Source organism: Elgaria multicarinata, chromosome 5, assembly GCF_023053635.1.
Source record: "Elgaria multicarinata webbii isolate HBS135686 ecotype San Diego chromosome 5, rElgMul1.1.pri, whole genome shotgun sequence".
Classification (NCBI taxonomy): Eukaryota; Metazoa; Chordata; class Lepidosauria; order Squamata; family Anguidae; genus Elgaria; species Elgaria multicarinata.
Genome location: NC_086175.1, coordinates 108,331,726 through 108,347,018, shown reverse-complemented (window position 1 = coordinate 108,347,018; position 15,293 = coordinate 108,331,726). Strand labels below are relative to the sequence as shown.

Below are 15,293 nucleotides of genomic sequence, written 5' to 3'. Positions count from 1 at the left end.
AGCCTCCTGGGGTTTTCCCCTTGATCTCCAATCTAGGATCAGAGATGACAGCGGAACTGCAGGTTGGAGGGGACTCAGATGGCACTGGGAAGAGCAGCTACTCTTCCTGGGGGAACAGTGGAAAGTTGGGGACACCAGCATAGAGAAAAGCTAAAATACTCAGAGGTGGAGTTATGTCAGTTGGCTTGGGTGTCGCCACACCCACTGTCATCCAACCCGCATATGGTTGTGATGGGGGCAATCTAGCCCCGCACCCAAATACTGTCCTGCATTGTTCAGCCATTAGCACTCAATTTTTTTCCACTTCAGTAAGAGCCTGATGAGGCTATCTTTTCAGTGATCCAAGGCTGACACATCTGTGAGGTCTTGGCAAGTTTGGAAGAAGACAGCAGGAATGTCTCTTGGGTAAGCCCATGGAAATTAGTGAAGCTGAGAGCAAAAGAACAGAATGACAAAGAAATGTACAACCAATTCATTGTACAATTCCATGTGATTTTCAGCCACTTATCACCCTGAACTTTGACTCATTTTGCAACACCAGTATTATGATCTTCAAATGGGGCAAATGCAAAATATTCTGAAACATGTACTGGCTATATGTTTATTATTCCTGTACTCTTTGGCTACAGCCATCCATTTCTAATGGAGCTTGGCACAGGAGAAGTTTATGATATTGCAAGTCTTTGCTCTCCTTATAGATGATCACTACATCATTCGGTATGCCACAAGAATAAACATGCCAAACAACCTACACATTAGGTAAATTTCTAAAATAAACTTTAGAAATACATATGAAACCCAGATATTTAAGGATTGTATGAATACAATCCAGATGCAGAAAAGTTGGAGGTGGAGAAATGTACTTTGAGGCAATAAGTAGTATTCAGGACTGCTATAGTTTAAAGAGCCAAGACCAACACTTGGAATAATAACGAAATGGGAGGGGGGCAATAGATGCTATTGTAGACTATAGATGTCAGAAGGTTTGATAAAAACCATGTCTCCAGAATAAACACACAAAAAAACAGTGTTCAGAATTACAGTCAGCCTTCTTAAACAGCAGCTATTGCATCAATGATCAGAAAATTGGTATTTTATGTTAGAATTGTTTTCTATTTAAAAGAGTGGACAGATAAGGTTGTTTTAAAACAAAGTTATTAAGTATTCACAAACCGCTGCCTGTTAACCCAGAAAAAAAGATCCCTAATGGACCACATTGGTATTTTTAATATTTTCATTGAAGTAAAAACAATAATGCTCAGAGTCAAGACACTTACTGTATTACACTGACATTGGATCGCTGAAACAATGGTATGGAATCACACAATTGGAGACAAGAAAAGAGGCAAATACCCAGTAAAATTTCACCACATGGTAAAAAAACCCAAACAAATTAGCACAAAAGTTCCATGCCAGGACAGCCTCAACCATCTGATGAACTGGCGTATCACAATTCTAAAGTAACATATGTGGTTTTACTTAACCGGTGTCAACATCCACATATATGTATGCAGTTCCAGCTTTTCCAACATGTATGAAACTTATTGCTTCTTTCATAACAAAACTGTATAACCAGACCAAAGAAAGAGCAAGCTTTCATAAAGCACAGTAGCATGAATATAGAAAATGACAATATAAAACTACATATTAAAAGCTCAAGAACAAGTGATCTTATCAGGATTCCATGTAAAACTATATGTTGCGTGCTGATGTGCTGAAGTCAGATTTTAAATGCAGTGTCTTAACTACCACTTTTGCAGCTCATGTTTGTACAGACAAACCTCAAAGATCAGGAAATGGAAAGATAAGTACTTGGGCTTAATGTCAACATTTGATTCATAAGCTAAGTACTAAGAGAGGTAACTGCTATTACAATTGGAACAACTATTGAAAGCGGTGCAAAGGAACAGTTCAAATATTAAACCTATATTAAAAGTTATTCTTCTGGTTACCTGCACTTATTAAAAATTCATTATGTTCTATTTAGAGTTCAAGAAACTGCTCAGCAGTTTCCAATTTAAGCAAAAAACTCTCACGTTAAATGCAACAATAAACCACATGGTGTATCCATGTTATCAAAATGTTTCTTTAAAACAAAGATTAGTACAAATATAAAATTTTAAAATATTTAACATTCAATTTTATTAAACATTTACATTTTTATAAACAGTCTCCAAGAGGTAATTATCTACATTAAGATTATTTACACCTTAAAAGAAAGTCATTGAACAGCCTGACAATAATTCAACACGGAGTTAAGCAGGCTTAAACCCACTCATTTCAATAGACTTAAATCTACTAACTTTGTGCCAAATTGTAGCCTTTTTTTTAAAAGAGAGAATTGGCCTTAGTTAAGTGTACCCTGAGTAATTCGATACACTATTATCGGCTATTTGATACACTGAAAGTATTCCAAGAGTCTGAACAGCCTCCCCACCTCTGTCTTCTTTGCAGAGGTGGCATTAGTGAAGTTTTGTGAAAAGGCAGCACCGAATTCATGACAATGGGTATTGACATTTGATATTCGTATCTTTCCAGCATTTGAACAATCTTCTCACGATTCACCCCATGTTCATTCCTCCTACAAAAACAAGAAATTAAATTCAAGTCTGATCAACTTATAGAATCTCTCAAAATACTTTCAGATTGTCCCTTTCAAGAAATTTGTCTGGGCCAAGCTAGTTCTCACATCTTTTTGCCCATGGTGAAAAAGCAGCAAGCAATTTTGAGCAGGAAGGATTAAGCAGCAGCTCCTTTCTCCTGCCATTTCTTTCTTCAAATTTGCAGGCTCCCTGTAGTGTTTTTTTCATTAGAAAGCAAAACAAAAATGCAACTCCTCCGGCAGATTGGTGGTGATACCCAGCAAGCAATTGGGAGCAGTAAACAGGGAGTTTTACATGGGAGTGGTACAAGAAGCCAAGAGAGGGTGAATTTGTGGCTTTTTGTTTGAGGTGGTTTGGGGAACTCTTTGGGTTCTGACTGTGTATGTTTGGTTTTTTGATTCCCCTACGTACTGCCATGAGCTCTGACACATTGTTCTGGTGGGAGAAGCTTCTGCTCCTGTGACTTAGTTGGGGGTGAAGCCAGTAGCTACAAAGCTCTGTAAGTAGTCTTCCAGTCCTAGGGAGCTGCAATCCAGAGTGAGTTAACAGGAGCAACAAACGGAGTTTTATGTAGGGGATTGGCAAGGAAGTTTAGGAAAGGCTTCTGGAAAGGCCAGCTCTATGTGCACAACAGAAAATCCATGAGACAAAGCACCAGGGTCATAAGAAGTTAAGTAGATAGTTGAATTTAGCCACAGGGCAAGGAGACTAGGGCAACTGATGCCTATACCTTCTGAAGTAAGGATATGCTTCCAAAGAGCTCCTGGTACTAGATGATTTGATTATTAGAGACATGAACAGCAGGATTTGTGACAGGCGGTCAAGACCAACCATTTGGTGACCTGACTGCCTTGAATGAAGATTGAAGAAATCACTTTTTGTCTAGATGGCTTTGTAAGTAGCACTGAGGTGGAGTCAGTGATCGTAGTGCATACCAGCATCAGTGACATAGGGAACAGGTAATTGTGTAGCCCTAGAAGCCAAATATAGGAGGCTGAAAGCTAGGATTTCCACGTGCAGGGCCAGCTAAACAGACAAAGCTATACGTGGATGAGATGATGGGTTAAGGTTTTTTAGGCAATCGGGAACATTTTCAGACAAACTTGGGTTTGTAAAAATGGGATGGGCTCCAGAACCGCCCAGAGAGCTTCGGCTATGGGGCAGTATATAAATGTAACAAAATAAATAAATAAAATAAATAAATAAACAAGACTGCTTTAGATTAACAGTGAAAAGGTGGCAGCCGCAGAGCCGCTTTTAAACTGACCCCTGGAGGAAAGCTGAAGAGCTTCCAATATGAGATGAATCATCCCTATAGGAAGGAAAGGAAATAGCACAGTAAAAGAGTGCCACTCTGTATGTCAATCAAACTAGAACCCTCAGAAAGGGCAGGCTCCACTGTAGAATTGCTGAGAATGTCAATATCAAGCCCCACAAATAATTTAGTACTGAGGTCATGTTATTGCCCCCTAACCACAAGGCTCAGAGTAATCTTGAGATGAAAAATGAAATCAGGAAGATATCCAAATGAGGAAAGCTTGCAGTAATGGGTGACTTCAGTTCCAATCACAACAAAGAAAAAATTCAGTATACCCTAAACAATAGTGCCCCCACAACAGCTGGTCAAGGAACCAACAAGAGGAGAGGCAACCTTGGACTTAATCCTCTGTGGTAATCACGACTAAGTGTGAATGTGTTATTAAACCAAGTGAAACCAAAGTACTTAGTGCTATCAAATTTAATGTATATGTAAGTAGGAAATTTTCAAGGATGTCCAAGTCAGTCACATTTTACCGCAAAAGAGGAAAGCTAGTATACTGAAATTTTTACATATTTAAATCACAAAGTACTAAAAAAAAAAAAGTAAGATGTTTTAAATCTTATAGACACTAGCTTGTATTTCTAGATAATAGAAGAATACCCAATAACTTCTGCTGCATTCTTCAAAGGATTATAAATCCTGGCTTGGATGCAATGGAATGACAATGTAAGCAGCTTCTGTTCACAAATGGGCAAATCCCTGATTTACATTAATTTCCCCTTCCCCTTCCCACCCATGTTACATCCCACACACTTCAGGAATGGCTTTTTGAGAGCTGCAGAAAAAGAGGAAGGAATACTCCATTCTGTGAGAAAAACTACACTTGCAGTTTGTGAGATCCAAGCTACGAAATGCACAACCAGTAAGTTTTGCAGTGGCAGCTTTGAAAATAATTTTCAAAAAGCTTTTTCAGTTCTACCAAGCATCAGGAATAGGAAAGAACCTAAAAGGAAAACAGGAGGTACAACTGACACCTGTGCAGAACCCAATTCTCAGTGAGACAAGATAATCAGTTTGCCAGAAGGATAGCTTATGTTCTATCCCATTGAATCTGGTGTCAAGCTTAATATAGGAGAAGGGAGAAAAAGATAAAATGGATATAGGGAATTATTTAAAAGCTGCATAGGTTAGCATAATGGAACCAAACAGTAGAAGTATTTTTTCAAACAATAAAATAAAATAACACACAGATCATACTTTTCTAATTCTTCAGGGTCAAACTTCCACCATGTGTCTGGTTCATGGAATTCTACTCGGTAGCCTTTTTCTAGAGCCTAAGAAAACAAAAAGTAGTATGGCTGTAAAAAGATGAGTGACAAGAGTAGCTTTTCTGATTTAGGGTACAATCTGAAATTCAGTGGGCCTTACTTCTGAGTAGATATGTATAAGATTGTACTGTAAGTAGACTGAATGCCAGGTTATTTTCTAGTAAAAAGGTTTAAGATTCATTTAAGTTTACACAGATCAAGTTAGGATGAAAATAATACAAAATGTAGCTCATGACAAAAAAAGTAACAACTAATCAATATGCAGAGAAATTAGCTTTGTCCATTAAGAAAGATGTTGCTTTATTTACCGCTTCCACATAAGGCTTCATTTCCCAGGCTTGTGTATTAGTGTTGTCTATTATAATTGGGGATCTTCCTTGGTCCATTGCTTGTTTTGCTGCAATAAAGATTATATTAATAACTCAATTATACAAATAGTGATGATAATCATTTATTTGCTTCAAGTAATAACATTGGATAAATGAAAATCTTCTTTAAAAAGTTCTCCTGGACCTTTCTGTGGCTTTTGATACCAATGACCAGGTACTCTTCTGGCTCGCCTGAGCCTTGAGGGCACTGTATTGCAACGGTTCTTCCTGTCAGGTCAAGTCCCGGAGGCAGCGTTGAGAGACTACTATTCAGCACATTGGCCGTCGGCCTGTGGTGTCCCACAGAACTCTGTCTTAACCCCTATGTTACTTAACAATTACATGAAACCACTGGGAAAGGTCATCCAGAGCTTTGGAGCGAGATGCCATCAATATGATGATGACACTCAGCTATTTTTCGCTTTGTTACCTGAATCCAAGGACTTGGTCAACTCCCTTGAACATTGTCCATGTTCAATAATGACTTGAAGAGAGTGAACAGGCTAACATTAAATCCAGACAAGACAGAGGGGTTGTTGGTCAGTAGAAAATCTGTCTTGGGAATCAGGATTCAATCTGCTCCTCTTGAAAGATCCTGTTTGCGGTGTTCCTGGATCTTATGCTATCCCTGGATCTGCAAGTGGCAGCAGTGGCAATGTACATGCTTGCAAAATTACATTTACTACACTTTTCTACGACCATTCCCAAGTCCAGACTGCTCTGCCAATAGTAACCGATGGCTTGTTCACAGGTAAGACTATTGCAAAATTCTCTACAAGAGGCTACTGTTCAGGAGCATCTGGAAGTTTCAATTAGAGCAAAATGTGGCAACTATGCTGCTAGCTGTTGCACAGTATAGTGATCCCATCACCCCAATACTGACAGATCTATACTGGTTGCCATTTTTCCAGGCTCAATTCAAGGTATGGTTTTAACATTTGAAGCTCTAAAGAGTTTAGGATCTGGCTATCTGAGGAACCCCCTGTCTTGGTATGAACCTCAATTATTAAGCTCAGCACATGAGGCCCTTTAAAAGACATCCCCCACTTGCAGAGGCCTGGTTATCAGCAACATAGGGAATAGCTTTCTCCTGTGTAGCTGTCTAGCTCTGGAACACACTCCTTTTGAAGTTGTGACTGGTTCTGAGTCTCTCTGCATTCAAAAAGAGAGTCAAGACGCATCTTTCTAAGTTGACTTTAAAAATTGTTATGATTTTTAAGGTTGCTTTTAGTGATTCACTTTGTTTTTATGTGATTGTTTTATCTTCTGACTTTTTTTGTCAACTGCCTTATTTGGCTTCAGAAAGTAGGTATAGAATTACTATAAATAACAATGAAAATGCTAATCATACAACAAACTCCTCTTAGCCAGATCTCAATTTCATTAGATCCAAAGTTCTTCTGTAGCCTTAATTGTGTTTATATAATAGCAACATCCTTTCCGACCAACATCCATTTAGTCAGGCAATTACGGATAAAAGTGACTTATGTGAGAATCTATGAGGCATCAGAAAAGTGGGATCTGTAAACCTGCACACTATATTATGAATTTAAGTAATATTAGTGTATATAGGCTTGGCCAAGGTTCCTGTGACTTCATAGTAGTGTAGAAAGGAGAATTTCTGCAAATATAACTTCTCCCACCAGTGCAGAAATGTAAGAAAACCTGAAGGAAATCTATTCAAAATTCTTCATCTTACACAACTACCAAAGGCAAAGGAGACCTTTCCTGTATTGCAGCTGGCAAACATACTCATCAGGACTTCACAAACTAAGACTGAAAGAGACATTTGTTCACTGTATATAGGAATAAGCCACAGATTCAATGCATAAGCCAATAGATCTTCTGACACAAGCTCTTGTATGAATATATTCATACTTTAAGTGTATATTTTCATAGTAACAGCATTTGACATGAACAGGTCTAATATGGTCACACCTCTCTTCTGGTTCCAGTCATGAGCAGCACCAAGCTGATAAACATTATATGACCAACATCCATTGTTCTGACGAAAGTAATCATCGGTGCTGAATACAATGCCATCACGACTCTGACCAAGCAGAATACTGTTAAAGGAAAAAGCAAGACTATTACAAGATAGCCAAATCTTGTTTTGGGAAACAGAAAATCTTACACTGTGAAGTTAATCTACAATTTTTGGCTATACTCTATTTTTTATTATTACTCTAAGGTTACCACAAATCATAAACCTCATTTTTCTTTCACTGCATTTTATACTTTCCCCTGAAGCACAGGACATTCATACAGGAATTTTAAAAAGATTTATTTAAGAGTCATCTACTCGCTTCTACATAAGATGTTCAACATCTATATAAAATATACTTGCTAATATTGGTCATATACTACTGCTTCCTGGCCTGCCCCATTTTTCTATCTATAATAAATGTCAAGAAAGTATCCCAGAGAATACTAGTCATGAATTTCTATCCTTGCTGAACCAACTGAAATGTTAGAGTTGCTTTTTTGAGCTGAAACATTGTAGAATCTCTTAGGACTCAATCATATCCGGAGAGTCGCCAGCCTCCGAAATCAGAGGCTGCCAACTGTCTTTTGCAGGGCATCTGAAGCATGGCGGGGATCGTCTCCTCAGAGCTCCAGCCGCCCTGTGTTCTGCCTAGATGGGCAATTTTGCCCTTCTAGCAGCAGCTTCAGGAGGGGAAAAGAAGGAACTTGGGGACCTGGTAAGAAGCTATGTAAAGCAGCTTCCCTAATCTCCTCCCCTCCATGCCCCCAGGACCCACCCTTTTTCCCTCTCCACACTGCATTTCCAAGTGAGGTGATGTAGCCAGTCACGGAAAGAACTGTGCCAGCTATGAAGGAGCAAGGAGGAGGCAGGGAGCACAGTTTCTGGGCTCTGAGGTCGGAGCCGTGTTTCTGACCTTGGTTCCTAGAAACCTAACAATCCTATGTCCTCCATGATGCTATCTAGGGGGTATAGGACTGCTCTCTCTGAACTACTTTAACTATTAGCATTTTTAAAAACAGTCCTGAAGTCAAGCAGGGAAAACCCATTGCACCTATCGGTTAACACCTTAGATTCCGGTATATATTAAACTATTTAATTCTGTTGAATTCTGTAAAAACTTATGGCTCAACTTTTTTTAATGATTTAGAATAATAATGGACAGGGATACCCATAATAGTATAATAACAGACCAACAAATCAAGCCTGCCTCTTGTTTCTTGGGGTGCTTTCAGAAAAGGCTTTTATCACACCATTGCCATGCCTCATTCACAGAATTTTACGGGGAATCCAAACAATGACATTTCCACTCATAGCCCTCCTGTGTATTCGCACCACTTCTCTTTTTCTTATTGCAGAAAATCCATTAAATAAGAGAAGTCAGAATAGATGCACAATCCCTTTGTATTAGCAGCACTAGGAGCCCTCTGAGGTTCATCAGACAAGCGTTTTATCACATGCTCGCTACTGCCCACTTATAGATGTGCACGTATCCTTTAGACATTGTCCACCTCCTGACCACTTCATGTTCCTTCCACTCATTTTTCATTGCAAAATAGATCCCTTTTAATCCAACTTTAAAAAAAACAGAATATGCTGCAATCTCCTGCTGTGTGCAGGAAAAGGGTGCGATAAAAACAGCCTCTGAATGGGCCATGTGGCCTTTGTTTACTTCCTCTTTTCCCTCTGGGAAGAATGAGGAAGTGTGGGGCATAGAGCATAAGGAAACACAATTTTCACCCATGGGATGATGATCTCTGTGTAAAAGCACCCCCAGTCTACCATTCCAAGAATCTAACTTTCTTTCGCATGCTCTAGCTACCGTCATGGTATTCCAGCCAAAGCAGTATGCTAGATCTATACGTTTCTATGCTTGTTCCTCAAACTCCTAAAACACAGTAGTAAGAAGACAGTATATATTCTCTGCCTCCTAAACAGACTTGCACAGGAATTTGGGTAAGAACAGATTATTACATTAATCCAAATTATCCCCAAAATTTGCTACAAAATATTGCCAGGCACCAAACCAAACAATAATAATTAAACTGTGGTCCAACCATCACTGTCCATGAGTCATGGGGTTATTTGTGTAGTAGTGACAGTTTTGTGCAAGTCACAATCAACTATGGACCAGGGCCATTTATTCCGGAGAAGAAACTGAAAGTCCTGATATACTATATATTGTGTAAATGGTCTATAGAAGTAAACCAAAAGTAATTGTGAAGCTACATAACCAACTGTAATCATATACTACATGTGCAATAGTCTAGATTTTACAACCTGCTAAGTTAAAAAGTAGCTCAAACAGCAAGAAACTGGTACTTAGCTAATTATCTGGAAACACCACAAGAACTACACACAGGATTCAAACTTTGCAACTGAAGCCAATTATAGTCCAAGAAAACTTATGCCATAAAATTACTAATCTTTAAAGTGCCACAGCACTCTTTGTTGTACAGTCTCATCACTTCTCATCCTTACACTGAACATAGATGGGGGGAAACTATAGGCAAGAGCATTCAAGGCCAAATAGACAATACCTGGGCTTTGAACTCAGGGCAACAAACAACTCTAATCCTTAATCAAAAATAAAATATTAATGGTTTTGAGTTTTTAAATATTACCATTCCTTAAAACCGACCTGGACTAGTGTTGGAAGATTTCAAAATCAAGGAAACCCATACTTTAAACATGCAAATAATGCTGTGATCATCAACTTTATTACTGAAAAAGCAAAATGTGGCACAGTGAAAATTCTTGTGTAACTTGGCTTGATCTCAGTAAAACTTTATTATAGATTTAACTCTAAACAGAAGAGCATACAACATAAAATATTTTATTCTTAAAATGAAATCAGCATTTACTTACTGAGACAATGTTGTCTTCCCTGAGCCTGGAAGACCTCTTAAAATTAGGAGTAGCTTTTGTGACTCACATAACTTGTCCTCAGGAAACTGCTGAGAAACTATGTTCAATCCTTCACTCTGGTATGATTTAATGTCTTTCCGATTTAATGGTCGGGTTTCAGAGAAACCATTAACAACGTGTCCATCAGGCACATTAAATCCATTTCTGGTGGTCTGTGTAATATGAGTACCAAAATGATTAGCATACTCACTATCTTGTTCACATATTGAACTGCTCATGTTAATATGGGTGCTTTTAAATGATCCCACATCAGAGCGTTGGAAAATATCCGAATGAAGTGATGAGGAATTAGGTTCCTGAAAATTAAAATGAGTTGTGAACTGAGGTGGGGGAGGCCTGAAAGGTATCATATATGGATTTGTGTGTTGCCAACCAGGTCTAAACTGAGGCATAGGATTGTTGCAGAATCTAGAACCTTCTTGTCTATTACATAATTGTTTAGCTTCCCATATATCTCTTTCATTGTTACAACATTGTTGAATGCCACTTCTGTGACCTATTGAGTCATTGTAGAGATATTGTTCACTGCCTGTTCTATTACCACTTGACTCATTATAAAATGAATGACAATCACCACTATTAGGTGGCATTCTATAGGGCCTTTCTTGAGAGTTAACACAAACTATTTGATTCCATTTATTATATTCCACAGGTTGCCTATGTGAGTTTGTTTCTGTTTGCTGTAAAGCACCATCCAAACAATTTTCACTGCTTTCAAGCTTATAAATCTCACTATAAAACTGGAACAATTCATCTTCTAATTTTGGTACATCACAGGGGGCAGCCTGTTTTGGTGCTATTCCTTTTTTAGAACTTCTTCCAAGAGTTGCATTTGACACTTTGGGACAGTTGCTGTCAATATACTTTTTCCTTTGATCATGTAGGATATTGGCTTTACTTTTAAAAATGGGTCCAATAAATGCTTTGCTTGTGCTATACAGTTCAATCTCTCCTTCATTCTTGTTTACTGAACCTGAAGGTTTTGATGGTATTGGTTTTTTACCAGGGAATGCCTTGTTAAATGGGTCTTCTGTAGTTCCTTTTTCCGGTTGTACCTCATCATGATCATTGGATAGGGAAAATGGAATAAACCCACTATGGGTTTTTTTAATATGTACTTCCTCATGAAGTCTTTGCAATCCATCATATGATTTACCATAAGGTTCTTCTGTTGATTTCATCCTTTTAGAACAAGGCTCAGTTACTGATGCATCCTGACTTTCAAGGTATCTTGGCTTACATTCAGCATGAAGCATCTTAAAACAATGAAATAATATGTTTACAACATAATACAAGTTACTCTTCAATTATTTCATGATTAAGGCTGCAATCCTATAAGCACTTACCAGAAAGTAAACCTCATTGAATTGGAACTTACTTCTGAGTAAACATGTGTAAGATTGCATTGTAAAATCAATCAGATATTATGCAAAATCTGTTTTTCAGTTTACTTAAATGTCTAAGCATCAAGTTGTCCTTTCATTTTAGTGGTAGTACTATCCAGAAGTTATAGATATTAAATTTAAACATATCATTATAGACTATAGTAAGGGGAAACACAATATAGATGTACAAAATTATGCTTGGTGTGAAGAAAGTGAATAGCGAGATATTTTCTCCCTCTCAAATAAAACTAGAGCCTGGGGTCATCCCATGAGGCTGATTGGTGGAACACTCAGGGCAGATAAAAGAAGGCATTTCTTCACACAGTGCTTAATTAAACTATGGGATTCATTTCTACAACATGCAGTGATGGTGATCAATTTGGATGGCTTTAAAACAGGATTGGACAAATTCATGGAGCATAAAGCTACTGATAGCTACTAGTCCTGATGGCTATATGCTTCTTTCAGTATCAGAGGCGGTATGCCTATCTATACCAGTTGCTGTCGATCATGAGTGGGGAGGGTGGTACTGCATATGGTAAGTTTCCCCACAAACAGCTGATTTGCTACTGGGAGCAAATCCAGCTGATTTGCTGGACTAGATAGACCTTGATTTGATCCAGCATGGCTCTTATGCTTTTACATTATAAAATTAGTCAGATATTGTGAAAACGCGCCACAGTAAACATGTTTTTCAGTTAACAGAAATATCGTAACATCAACTTTCTCTTGCATTTTAGTGGTACTACTGACCGTTGGCTATAGATATTAACTTTACATGTAAGCACTATAGAACTAAAAGACCAACAAAATTATTATCAACACCAGTAATCTGAATCCGGCCAACAAAACCGTAGCTCAGCCTTGTCCTAAGAGCATAATACACAACATCCACGTTGTTTTTGTTGTCGTCATTATTTTAAAACGACCCCCGCCTCGCCGCCCCGCGGTTTAAGAATAAGACACTGAGTCACAAGGGTATTTTAAGCCACGGCCTTTTCTAAGGGACTCCTACCGGCCGCGTAACGACGCAGCGAGGCGGGCTTTGTGGCGTCAACCATGGTGTTTGTGTGAATGCTACCTATCCGTCACCGGGAGCGAAGCGCTGCTTTCCCTTGTATTTACATGTCTGTCAGCGCCCTCCACCCCCCTCCATCCAACCGAAAACTGTATCGATGCTGAACCTCAGAAGCCTCCTTCCCTGACGGGTGGGCAGCTCAGGTGTAAGAACACAGCATAAAAGAAGAGCTTATAGGTACACCGTGATGATATCCCTCATACAGCCCCACCGGCTGATCTCCCCCATCCCACAGCCTGTGCAACTCGGCCACTCTTCCGCCCGCACCCCCACTTTTAGCATTGCCGCTTCAATCCAAGCTTCTTATCCAAGAGACCAACCTCAAGAGAAAGGCGCCACTCACTTTCCAAGCGTCCCTGCGATCAAACGGGGCCCGCCATACTCCCAAGCTGAAGTCAAGGAAAACCCAACAAACCCCAAAGCTCTTTCCAAAATGGTGGCCTCTAGTCACGCCGCGCATGCGCCAATGCCGTGTGTTGCGTGGGGGCTTGTAGTTCGCACAGCCAGCAACGAGAAACTACACCTCCCAAAATCCCTAGCGCGCTAATATGCTGTTGTAGATGAGAAAAGGTCGAAAGTAGAAATCTGCCGGAGGACGGATGCAGCGTTTAAAAATCGTTGTGTGTTTTTAAAAAGAGCTTGTCGACTAGTGGTGGAAAGTGCTTCTCAGCGGGCTTCTTTCAATACCCGAAAAGCTTCCTGGAACACGTGAAAGAATAAGAATAAACGACAAGGAGGCTGAGTTCGGACGACATGCTAATCAACGGGGGAGGTTAATAAGAACAAAATGGAACTCAACCGTTGATTAGCGTGTCGTCCGAACTCAGCCAGAGTCTTTTGCCACATTAAAGACTAAGAATTTTATTGAAGCAGAAATCTGTTAGCCTTTAAAGTGCCACAAAACTCTTCATTTTATTTGCTGCTGCAACAGACTAACACGGCTACCCTTCTGGAAATAATAAAGAGCAGCAACTCTTCAACTTATTGAATCACTGGTGGACAGTTTTTTATCTTGATAGATCATAAATTACGTTTGTCTGAAATAAGACTCTTTAAAAGACTGTAATCCTATTCAGTGTATAAACAATTATCTGGGATTAAGTCGCATTGAACTTTGAGTACTTTTGAGTAGTATAGGCTTGTTGATTTTGCTGCAACAAACTTAATAGGGAAATTGTGTGTTTTTTGTGTTACGGAGGTTGCAAGCTGAAGCTGTCAATTTACGCATATTTATCTGAACTTCTGATATGCATGGGACTGCAATTTAAGTTTTATTGTGTGTCCAGTTCAAAGTTGTCAGTTTCCCCCCACCCTGATATGGCTTCTATGCCTTCAAATTACTCAGCAGCAGAAGTTCAGCAGTTGAACTTTTCCTCATTGAATCCCCATGCCTGGAAAAGGTGTTGGAAAATCACACTCTGAACCAGAGTTGAGCAGAAGTAGCAGCGGCTCTCAGTTTAGGACGCAGCAAAGACTCAAAGAAGCAAAGGATTTTTGTAGTTAAAACAAATCCTTTACTGGCATTTGAAATAATTTAGCACACACAAATACTCACAGACGATCAACATACAGCAGCATACATCAAAATGGAGGGAAGGTAAAAACATACAGAACACAGCTACTTATATAGGGTAGACCTGTACAACGATGCAATCACTAATTGATTAATTGCAGAAAATGCTTCCATACAATAATTCAATAACTGTCCAGCTGAGACCTTGACATTTAAGAGAATACATGTTCTGTTGACTCCTCATTTTCTTCAGGTCTCTAGGTACTTGTAAAAATAGTGGAAAAAGAAAAACCAGATCCAATCCAGGATCCAACAAAAGGCTCCATTATTGAGTGTCAAGGCTAGTGTAAGGCTAATCAAGTTATTTGGGCACTTGGAGCAGAAAAATCCATCAAGTGTCTCTCCCCCTCCCTGGAAGTAGATACACAATCATAACAAATTACATTATTAACAATTTGTTGCCCTTTCATGACACTGAAAATCAGCTGGCTGAGGCAGACACCTCTCTCTGTGCTTAGGCCAGCCCTATGTTTGCCTCTCATATATCTGTAAAAGTTTAACAGCTTTCCCAGAAAAAAAAATCTGCCTGGAAAACATTATTTATTACATTTATAAACCATCTTTTTTCCTCCAAGGAACCCAAGACAGCATACATAATCCTCTTTCTCTCCATTTTATCCTCACAACAACCCTGTGAGGTAGGTTGGGCTGAGCGTCTGTGACTGGCCCAAAGTCATCCAGTGAGCTTTGTGATGTCCAGCTATGTAATGTGAGTTATGATGCAGGTTCTATGCATTTTTACAGTAATGTTGTTTATGTCCTTTGTGTGGAATAAATATGGTGAG

The 15,293-nt window shown here is 39.1% G+C and overlaps 1 protein-coding gene across 2 annotated transcripts; it reads right to left on the bottom strand.

Annotated features, from left to right (window-relative positions):
• Window positions 1-2,117: 2,117 nt before the first annotated feature.
• On the bottom strand, window positions 2,118-13,366 carry N4BP2L2 (NEDD4 binding protein 2 like 2). 2 transcript variants are annotated; one of them, XM_063126976.1, is made up of 6 exons: window positions 13,256-13,366; window positions 10,413-11,728; window positions 7,499-7,626; window positions 5,501-5,589; window positions 5,122-5,198; window positions 2,118-2,581 (listed from the first exon to the last, which is right to left on the bottom strand). In XM_063126976.1, exons 2-6 carry the CDS (start codon window positions 11,726-11,728, stop codon window positions 2,383-2,385), a joined length of 1,809 nt encoding a protein of 602 aa, XP_062983046.1. In that variant the 5' UTR covers window positions 13,256-13,366; the 3' UTR covers window positions 2,118-2,382. The 2 variants fall into 2 exon arrangements, 1 of the variants encoding a protein (XP_062983046.1); XR_010025480.1 differs by lacking the exon at window positions 2,118-2,581 and having other exon boundaries at window positions 7,497-7,626.
• Between the last annotated feature and the right edge of the window lie 1,927 nt (window positions 13,367-15,293).

Bases quoted from the DNA above. Each gene is read 5' to 3' on its own strand.
- N4BP2L2 (XM_063126976.1), bottom strand. From the start codon at position 11,728: ATGCTTCATGCTGAATGTAAGCCAAGATACCTTGAAAGTCAGGATGCA. The intron at 7,627-10,412 runs GTAAGTAAATGC...TTCCTTTAACAG, and splicing joins GGGAAGACAACATTGTCTCA to TATTCTGCTTGGTCAGAGTC. The intron at 2,582-5,121 runs GTATGATCTGTG...TTGTTTTTGTAG, and splicing joins GACCCTGAAGAATTAGAAAA to GAGGAATGAACATGGGGTGA.